The following is a 10,546-nucleotide window of genomic DNA, read 5'->3' as shown; positions in this document are numbered from 1 at the left end:
ATAATATAATACTCGGTCTCAAGAAAAACTCGATTTTTAAAGTGAATGACTATTATATAGGGATATTGTTATAGAGAGATATGTACTAGCGTCGTACACTTAATCTAAACGATTTATGTGGGTAAATTTTGATGATAGACAAACTCAACGTCAAAAAAGTAATTAGAAAGGCAATACACGAGTCTTATTAGGTTTGAAAACATACTATAACTATTGAGGTAATCATCTGATTGAAATCACTATTATAAATTGTAATAATAGAACAACTATACGTAGCCAAAGTGTTTTTCTAAGAATGAGGGATTTACCTCATAAGAATGAGGGTTAATTACACGCACGCGGTGTTTATATCATACAAATGAAGAAGAGCAATGGATAAATGTTCAAAAATGACGTGTAGATTGACTCCAACTAAACATGAATAGCAGATAATGAATAAGTATTTTCAGAACCACTCCAACTAAGATTGACGTGTAGATTTTTAGAAAGGTAAAAGAAATATTCACTCGGGCCCTAAAATTATCCACGTAAATAAACGTGTGTAGACATTAATTACCGTAAAATTTTATCCGCATATATTATAGTTAAGTGAATTAATAAAACGAGAATACTTATTAATTAACTATAATTAAGTAAATAATATTATTTACAAACACATATTATGCATCTATTAATTGTTTAATTCAAACACCTAATGCAGATACTCTGGGCGCGTAGGCAAAAAAAGAATAGGAAGATGAAGAAGAAGGAGAAGAATGAAGAATTGGCCAAACTTTTCGAAGGCTTTTGACAATAGAAGGGGAAAATTGAATACGTTGCTACCCAACATGTGCTAAAAATAAATCTTTTTTTAGAAGGATAATAAAGACGGACAGCTAGACAGGAAAGTTGGAATATAGATATGGCTTTTGTCTTTTCTTTTTTCTTTTTTTCTTTATTCTCAACTACTAGTTCTTGCTATAAATATCAGACGTCCTAGTTAGAAACTGTACAACACAAACTCATCTAAGTTCTCTTTTCTTTTGTTTGAGAAAGTTATCAAATAGTATATCATGTTTCTGGGGAAGATTGTGGATGCAATTACAGGGAAAGATGATGGAAAAAAAGTCAAAGGAACAGTGGTTTTGATGAAGAAAAATGTATTGGATTTTACTGATATTAATGCCTCAGTTCTTGATGGAGTTCTTGAGTTCCTTGGTCGGAGGGTCTCTCTCGAGTTGATCAGTTCTGTTCATGCTGATCCTGGTGAGTTCTTCCTTTTATTAGTACTATATGTTTTTTAATTCCAAACTTTTAATCAAATAAAAGAAACTTATAATATAATATTCATAACTTCGCCAGGGATGATTGTATCGTCTCATATTAGCCAAAGATTTTGTAATAAAGAATATTTCACACGAAGGATTAACTCCATTAGTGAGTTTATTTAGAGTAAATCAAAATTAATGCAACACTTCAAATATTGAATATTTTAAAGAAAAAAAAATCTCAAATTCAGCACCCTCTAAGGTCACTTATACTTGTGATCATACGGTAAAGGGTATCCCGGTGTACTAAGCTCGCGCTTTGCGCAGAGTCCGGAGAACAGAGGTGAAGCTACACTATAGTAAGAATGGTCAATTTACCACCCTTTGTCGGCAAAATTACACTGCGTATATAGGTAAATTAACTGGTTTTTGAGACATATATACCATATATATGGAACACTCTTTATCAGGATTTTTTTTTACTTCTTACAAGTTTGAACACGTTGAGAAAATGTATGGCTTCGCCACTACCGGAGAAGGACCGGACCACAAGGGTCCATTGTACGCAATCTTACCCTGCATTTCTGCAAGAAACTGTTTTTACGGATCAACCCCGTCACCTACTTGTCACATGGCAGCAACTTTACTTGAGAGATTATTCTCAAAAGAATAAATTGATGCCTTGGGACATATCTAATTTAGATTTGGTTCTCGTGTGATCATAAAGTATTTTCAATGTGTATTAACTTTTGAAGCTGTCACTACTTTAGGGACTATCAATAAAGTACTCTCATTAAAGGTATGCCAAACAAAAAGTACCATATGATATTATGGATTACTTTATTGAGCTATTCTTTTTTATTTCAAAAACCTACCGTTTAACTAGGCCTAATGGTTGATTTAGTAACTTCAATAAGTATTGGAATCTTTACACAAATAGTCGATCATATTTATTATTTATTTTTTTCTAGTCATATATACGTAGATTGCTACCCAGTCCCATCATTTAGCTAGTCTTCTAGGGTGATTACGTAAAGACACAATTTATTATTGGTATCGAAGGACGTTGGTTCGGAATTATATGCATTTGAATTTGGAGTTTCTTTATTTTATTTGAAACAATTATTATACTTTGATATCATATCTTTTCTCTAAAATCTTGAAAATTTACTTAAAGTTATTAATCTATTTTGTACAGGATCCCTATATTGTGTGATGTCTTCTGTCCAGCAGTAACTTAATGCGTGGTGTTCGTTTGTGATACTACGTACATTTACTTATAAGAAAAAAAAACAATGACAAGTTAACGTAGAATATGCTATGAACACTTTCGTTGTTAAATGCGGTGCGTGTCTGTTTATGCATACATATGATAGTCTAAAATGAAAGTTTACTTAAGAGAAAAATTAGGGTGAAAAAGAGTATAAATTACTATTTAAAAAAAAGGTTTGCCTTGTTGAATTTGGTACGTGCTGTATTTATGCTGTTTCAGTTTTAGGCTATACATAATGAAAGTAGTTGAACTAAGTTTTCAAGAGTCCCTTTTTCCATTTCGTTGTCCTTTTTCTATTTGTGGGTTGATCTTAACCAAAAAGACATCATCCAGAGTAATGACGGAGTTTGAATTTGAAGTTTATAGGTTTTGAATTTATTATTGAATCATAGCTCGTCTTACGTAATTAAATATTAGTACATATTTAATAAAAAATTTAATACAAATACAAAATCTAAGCAAGAGTTACCGGATTCTTCTAAACCCGTATTGAATACTCTACCTCTGCCCCCTCATGTGGGGTTAAAATTAAAGTTATTGAGCATTTATTTTTACATCAACAAATCTTCTTAGTTTTTGAAAAATTATTATGGTCGAAAGATCTGAAGGGTTAAAAATATTTTTGCTGTTTAACTTCTTCTTTGATCACGAAAAGTATTTTGTGCAATTATTAAATATCATAGACTGTTTCTATAAAATAAATTAACTGATCTGTAAAATCAACCTAAAGGACTAAGTCATCAATACAACCTTTTAAATCGAACCAAATCTTTTTTTTCCCTTCTAATTTTTCAATTTAAAGAAGCCATTTCTACTCTTTGTTCATTTGAAATTCTTTACACTAAATCAAAACTTAGTGGAGAATCCAAACATATATACATGTGTACAGAAACCCTATTAATTGAGGAACATAATTTCTCAACCAGAAATAGAAACAAGTTATTTAATTTAAGGTGGTGAAGACCCCCACCAACCTATAAGCCCGTACAAATTAAGCTACATGAGTTACCAGTCTTAAAGTCTCTGTCTTTTATTTATTGAACTTTCAACTATAGGAGAAAGGGACAGTTTCATTTGTATTGTGTAGAAGAAATAATGAAAGAGAGAAGCATATGGTAAAGTGTTGTCAACTAGAATTAACGTGGCCTTAACTCAATCATACAGTCTAATGAACATATCTTCAAGAAAAGATTTATCACTGGTAAATTACTGATCACACACCTGGAACATTCTCTCTTTATACCGTTAGTTAGGGGCGATGCTAGAGTACAGATTACGGGTCAGTAGCTTTAGTTCAAACTTTATATTTATATTAGAAAATTCATTGAATATGACAAAATATTAATTTAAAATTCAGTAACTTAAGAATTACAATATCGAGCTCATAAGTTTCAAATCCCGACTCCATTGCTATCGTCACTGAGTTTGAAATAGACATTAATGTTATACATCTTCACGTTCTTTAAAATTTCTTGGATTTGTATGTGTGTGTATGTACATATATATTCGAATCTCATGTCAGTATAAATAATTAGGTATATGCTTTAATTTTCTGGAAGTAAATTTTACTGATCTGCATGGCCAGAATCACCAATTTATAGTTCCACGAAACGACCAAATATGAACCACTTACAGAGTTTTTGGTTATTATTTTTTCAAGATATGAAAAAGGCAGCCTACCAAATCTCAGACTATTGTAAAGTATTAAATTATTCTAGTTAGGACTACTATTATTTATTTGTTCAGCATTTCAGTCCGTAGGGATCCTCGGATGAGGTATTATATTTTATTTCTTGGCTTTTATATGTTCTATGACCACGAGTGGCAACTTGAGCCCAAACTCATTTGACCCGTCTAATCCGTTAAAGGTTGGATTGGTTATTGACCTGTCCATTTGTTGAACTCAGTCCATCTTGACGCAACTCATTTCAACCAATCAAAAATTGAACTGATTTTTAGCCCAAATTGATCCATGAGTAACTTTGCTAAAATATTTTTTTTGTTTGATATGTTATATACGACCATAACAAGAGAAAAAAAAGTCTTATTTCATAATTAAACAATTAAAAAAAATACATTAATTAAGGTTTGGTAAGAGTTGGACGGGTAGGGCTATGACCCAAATTTTAGCCCAACTTGACGCAGCCCATCTCAACCCAAATTATTTTTGGGCGGGTCATTATGACTCAACCCATTTTGACCCGCCCAAAATCAGTCCAACCTACCCATTTGACACTTCTAATTCTATCCTTCCTGTTTTCATGACTTCGATTAGCATATATTCTTGTTATTAACTTATAATATCATTTCTTAAGCCTAACCTAGATTGTAAGTTAATTATTACTACTTCACTATATAATGCATGTGTAATATGTGTATAATCCATGTATAAAAAGTGAATTTGTGTGTAACAATCCCTTCTTTATATCAATCCTAAAAGTAAAACTAATCTGTTTCTGAATTGGATTTATTTGCAGCAAATGGTTTACAAGGGAAACGCAGCAAAGCAGCATACTTGGAGAATTGGCTTACAAACAACACCCCAATAGCAGCAGGTGAATCAGCATTTAGAGTCACATTTGATTGGGATGATGAGGAATTTGGAGTTCCAGGAGCATTCATTATCAAGAACTTGCATTTTAGTGAGTTCTTTCTCAAGTCACTCACCCTTGAAGATGTTCCTAATCATGGCAAAGTTCATTTTGTCTGCAATTCTTGGGTTTATCCTGCTAAAAAATACAAGTCACCTCGCATCTTCTTCGCGAATCAGGTACAACTAATTCATTCATTAACAATATAATGTAACAAGTAACAACACCTTTTAAGTGTTTAAAAACTTACTTTGCATTGTTTTAATGATTGATTCAGGCCTATCTCCCAAGTGAAACACCAGAACCGTTGCGAAAATGCAGAGAAAATGAACTAGTAACATTAAGAGGAGATGGAACTGGAAAGCTTGAGGAATGGGATAGAGTTTATGACTATGCTTACTACAATGACTTGGGTGATCCAGACAAAGGCAAAGAGCTTTCCAGGCCTGTCTTAGGAGGATCTTCTGAGTATCCGTATCCTCGTAGAGGCAGGACAGGCCGCGAACCAACCAAAACAGGTTTAAGACATTCACTACATACATTTCATTTGTGTAATTCAACAAGTATAATAGTCTCAACTTTTACTATTATATACACTTGACATTAGCTATTTACTCTCTGCAGATCCTAATTCCGAGAGCAGGATTCCACTGCTTATGAGCTTAGACATATATGTGCCAAGGGACGAGCGATTTGGTCATATAAAGTTGTCAGACTTCTTGACATTTGCTTTAAAATCCATTGTGCAGTTGCTTCTCCCTGAGTTTAAGGCTTTGTTCGATAGCACGCCTAATGAGTTTGATAGTTTTGAGGATGTACTTAAACTCTACGAAGGCGGAATCAAGTTACCTCAAGGCCCTTTGTTGAAAGCCATTACTGATAGCATTCCTTTAGAGATACTAAAAGAACTCCTTCGAAGTGATGGCGAAGGCCTATTTAAGTACCCAACTCCTCAGGTTATTCAAGGTAATTTTCTATATGATCAAAAACATTTTCAAAGTATTATTTCTCACGCCTCACCTTTTGGTAATCTAACTATTGTTGGTGTAGAGGATAAAACTGCATGGAGGACGGATGAAGAGTTTGGGAGAGAAATGTTGGCCGGAGTCAATCCTGTCACAATCAGTAGACTCCAAGTAAGCTTTAATTCCTCCAAATTGCTACTCTTTTAGGATATCAAGAACTTGCTTAAGTTTATTTCTGTTTTCGTGATACTTCGTGTATTTTGAAGATGTTGGCTTATGTAATATCTACAGGAATTCCCTCCGAAAAGCAAGCTGGATCCTAAAACATATGGCAACCAAAACAGTACAATTACCAGAGAGCAGATAGAGGATAAGTTGGATGGACTAACAATTGATGAGGTAATTACTACTTTTATTTTGATACTAGCTACATTCTTCAGTCAAGTTTTCTGAGTAGACTATGGTGACAAGAGTTGGTACTATTATATAACAGGCAATCAAGACTAATAGACTATTCATATTGAACCACCATGACATCCTTATGCCATACTTGAGGAGAATTAACACGTCGACAGACACAAAAACCTATGCCTCAAGAACTCTGCTCTTCTTGCAAGATAATGGAACTTTGAAGCCATTAGCAATTGAACTAAGCTTGCCACATCCAGATGGAGATCAATTTGGCGCTATTAGCAAAGTATATACACCAGCTGATCACGGTGTTGAAGGTTCTATCTGGCAGTTGGCCAAAGCATATGCAGCAGTGAATGACTCGGGCGTTCATCAACTCATCAGTCACTGGTAAGTTGGGTAAAAACACAACTTACCCATAACCAAACTAAATGTATTGTTAAATAATACTAATCAGAATCATTTGTTGTTATCTTCTCAGGTTGAATACACATGCAGTGATAGAGCCATTCGTGATTGCAACAAATAGGCAACTAAGCGCGCTTCACCCTATTTATAAGCTTCTCCACCCTCATTTCCGTGAGACGATGAACATAAATGCTTTAGCAAGACAGATCTTGATCAATGGTGGTGGACTTCTTGAGTTGACAGTTTTTCCAGCCAAATATTCCATGGAAATGTCAGCAGTAGTTTACAAAGACTGGGTTTTCCCTGAACAAGCACTTCCTACTGATCTCATCAAAAGGTAAATAAAAACCCACAAAATCCTTATAGACTTTGTACTAAATACATAACATAAATTGATCACTAAAATAACATTTTTGGTGGTGTTTTCTTGCTAACATGACCATGATGTTACTCAATTTTAGAGGAGTAGCTGTTGAGGACTCGAGCTCCCCACATGGCATTCGCTTACTGATTCAGGACTATCCATATGCTGTTGATGGGTTGAAAATATGGTCAGCAATCAAAAGTTGGGTAACTGAATACTGCAACTATTATTACAAATCAGATGATGCGGTACAAAAAGACACTGAACTTCAAGCCTGGTGGAAGGAACTCCGCGAAGAGGGACACGGTGACAAGAAAGATGAGCCTTGGTGGCCTAAAATGCAGACAGTGCAAGAACTGATAGACTCTTGCACCATCACAATATGGATAGCTTCAGCACTTCATGCAGCAGTCAATTTCGGGCAATACCCTTATGCTGGTTATCTCCCTAATCGTCCTACATTAAGCCGAAATTTCATGCCAGAGCCAGGAAGTACCGAGTATGAAGAGCTCAAGACGAATCCGGACAAAGTGTTCCTCAAAACAATCACTCCACAGCTGCAGACACTGCTTGGAATTTCCCTCATAGAGATCTTGTCAAGGCATTCTTCGGATACACTTTACCTCGGGCAAAGGGAATCACCTGAATGGACAAAGGATCAAGAACCACTTTCAGCTTTTGAGAGGTTTGGAAAGAAGCTAAGTGATATCGAGGATCAGATAATGGAGATGAATGGTGATGAGAAATGGAAGAACAGGTCAGGGCCTGTTAAAGTTCCATATACCTTGCTCTTCCCCACAAGTGAAGGAGGACTTACTGGCAAAGGAATTCCTAACAGTGTGTCAATATAGAACTTTAATTCAATATAAAAGTATATATCAAATCCGCGTGTTGTTATTGTTTCTTTATATTCCTAATAATAATAGAAAATAAAATCTTTTATCTGTATTTCAAGGAAGTTCCATCTACAGCTAAAGGATGTAATGCTGTAGGCTCTTCTGTTGTGTAAGTAATGCATTTGTATCAACAAGTGCCCACTTCTAAATTGTGTACTATAAAGTACTGTATGCTATATATCCAGTTTTTGTTTCTTCTTGTTCAATTAAAGTGCAGCTGACTGTGGCAAAACTGCAAGAGAAGAATCTTGTTTTTCGAATTAATTCTTTCTTTAGGCATCTTCCCTTATCTAGATAAGCCTACATTAAAAGAACTTACTTTTCTTTTGCTTTTAGGTCTACTTAAAAACTTACATCTCACCTTAACAAGGGATAAATCTGATGTATTGACTTACATAAGATTTTAACAAATCAATAAGGACAAGTATGAAGGCAGCCTTGACGTAATTGATAAAGTTGTTGGCATATGACCAGGAGGTCGCGAGTTCGAGCTGTGGAAACAACCTCTTGCATAAAATGCAGGGTAAGGCGCATGCAATAGAACCTTGTGGTCCGGCCCTTCCCCGGACCCCACACATAATGGGAACTTAATATACCGAGTTGCCCGATAAGGTCAAGTATGTAATAAGTACTCCCTCCTCTCCACAATAAGTAACCAATTTGCTTTTTTATTTTGATCCAAAATAAGTGTACATTTATAAAATCAAGAAAAAATTCAATTTGTTTTTCCAAAATTATCTATTATGTACGTATCCCTAAAAAGTCATTTACTCATCACATTTGAGAAGAGAAGTAAGTGCTACTATAACTATGATGCAATATTTAATGAAAGTTAGTTTAATCACACTAACTATTTTCGTCTAGAATTTAGTATTTCCTTAATGGGTGTGTCCAAAGCAAATTGGTCACATTGTAGATAGGAGGGAGTAGTAGAGATCACACTGTATAGTTGAGTTCCACCCTCCGCAGAGTCATTTCGTTTTTATATCGGTAAGACTCACCTAATTAATGCTAGTACGCATTTGCGGATTTTCATGCATATTTTCGTTTTCATTTTTCTGGTTGTCTGTGGATTTTCTGCAATTTCACAAAAAGAAAAAATCCACGTACGTCGCGTTTTGTATATGCGACTTATAGTTGAAAAAATTCCGCATTTATTTTTTTTTTGGGAAAAGAAGCGGATCAATGCTAAGTATTATGGTTAAAAAGAAAACACAGTGTTCCATAGTTAGTCTAAGCATTTACGACGATTAAAAACAAACACCGGCACAAGGAGCAAACCACTTAAACCTATTAAAGATTCTTTAATTAAATTCAACTACTCTTCTTTGAGGCTAGAGTATTGCACTGTCCATGCACTACGTATCAGAAATTTGGACAAGTTGATTAGAAGAAAGTGCATTTTTTTTTAAACACCTTCTAAATATATAATACTGAATGATCATATACTTCAACTAAAAGAGAATTGCAGAAAAGGGTCCTAAATCTTTTACCCTCCCCTTCCCCTTCTTGAAGTGCTAGTTTATTTTTATTGTCTTGATTGGTTAGATAAAACTTATAATCCAATCGATCATAAAGGAAAGTTTATAAAAAGTTGCAAAAGAGAGACAAGTTTTCATACTTTTGGGTTCTTGGGAAGTGGTGATGCTAACTCTATTTAGTAGCATAATCTTTTTAATGGAAAAAAGGGTGTTTTAAGAAGGAATTCTATAAAATGGTTCTAACTTTCTAAGATTCCTTATACACAATTAAAGTAGAAAATTTCATTTGAAGAATGTAATCTCACCCATCTAGAGAGCTAGTAGACAAGTTCAGTGAGGAGTTGCAACTACCACAAAGAGTACCTACTTGTTGCAAATGGGATTTTGACTGTAATTTTTTGGCATTTATTTTCCTTGCTTTTATGGGATAAAGCCTTCTACTAGCTAGCATGTCACAGTCTTTCCCTTTTGAAGAAACAACGTTGTCATTGCTACGTCGTACACATAAAAAAAGTACTTTTGGATGGCAAAATGCAAGGCGCTACGCGCAAGGGTGTGGCTTAAGCGGTCAATGAAGTGAGTGAAGATCATGAAAAATCGGGGTTCACATTCTAGCAAAGACAAAAAAAAGGTGATTTTTTCTATCAGTCTAATCCTTAGTAGATAGAATTATTCGGTGTTTGTGCTAGTAGGAAATAGAATAGATGCACACAAACTAGCGACTAACACAACCATGACAAGGTTATTACTATTTACTAAGTAATCAGGAAGCTTTCAAGAATCTTTAGAAATTTAATTGATCTACCACCCCAGCGCTTTAGTTATAAAAGTAAAATTCCATTTGAAAGTGTAATTCGTTTCACTAACATTTGTCTATAATATAAAAAATAAATGAAGTGTCTTGATCATA

General features: G+C 34.4%; 1 protein-coding gene across 1 annotated transcript; it reads left to right on the top strand.

The window, feature by feature from the left end:
• Nucleotides 1-936: 936 nt before the first annotated feature.
• On the top strand, nucleotides 937-8,349 carry LOC104224166 (probable linoleate 9S-lipoxygenase 5). Its single transcript, XM_009775751.2, has 9 exons — nucleotides 937-1,245; nucleotides 4,998-5,290; nucleotides 5,389-5,629; nucleotides 5,736-6,077; nucleotides 6,162-6,247; nucleotides 6,368-6,475; nucleotides 6,570-6,877; nucleotides 6,969-7,232; nucleotides 7,357-8,349. Exons 1-9 carry the CDS (start codon nucleotides 1,053-1,055, stop codon nucleotides 8,108-8,110), a joined length of 2,589 nt encoding a protein of 862 aa, XP_009774053.1. The 5' UTR covers nucleotides 937-1,052; the 3' UTR covers nucleotides 8,111-8,349.
• The last annotated feature ends 2,197 nt before the right edge of the window (nucleotides 8,350-10,546 follow it).

This window comes from Nicotiana sylvestris, chromosome 1 (genome assembly GCF_000393655.2).
Source record: "Nicotiana sylvestris chromosome 1, ASM39365v2, whole genome shotgun sequence".
NCBI classification, from domain to species: domain Eukaryota; kingdom Viridiplantae; phylum Streptophyta; class Magnoliopsida; order Solanales; family Solanaceae; genus Nicotiana; species Nicotiana sylvestris.
Note: the sequence above shows the minus strand (reverse complement) of the source record. Positions and strands in the feature narration are given on the sequence as shown.

What these genes read in the sequence shown, in the direction of transcription:
- LOC104224166 (XM_009775751.2), top strand. Translation starts at nt 1,053, where the DNA reads ATGTTTCTGGGGAAGATTGTGGATGCAATTACAGGGAAAGATGATGGA. An exon ending in AACTCCTCAGGTTATTCAAG is followed by an intron (nt 6,078 to 6,161) that starts GTAATTTTCTAT and finishes TTGTTGGTGTAG; the next exon opens with AGGATAAAACTGCATGGAGG. An exon ending in CATCAACTCATCAGTCACTG is followed by an intron (nt 6,878 to 6,968) that starts GTAAGTTGGGTA and finishes TTATCTTCTCAG; the next exon opens with GTTGAATACACATGCAGTGA.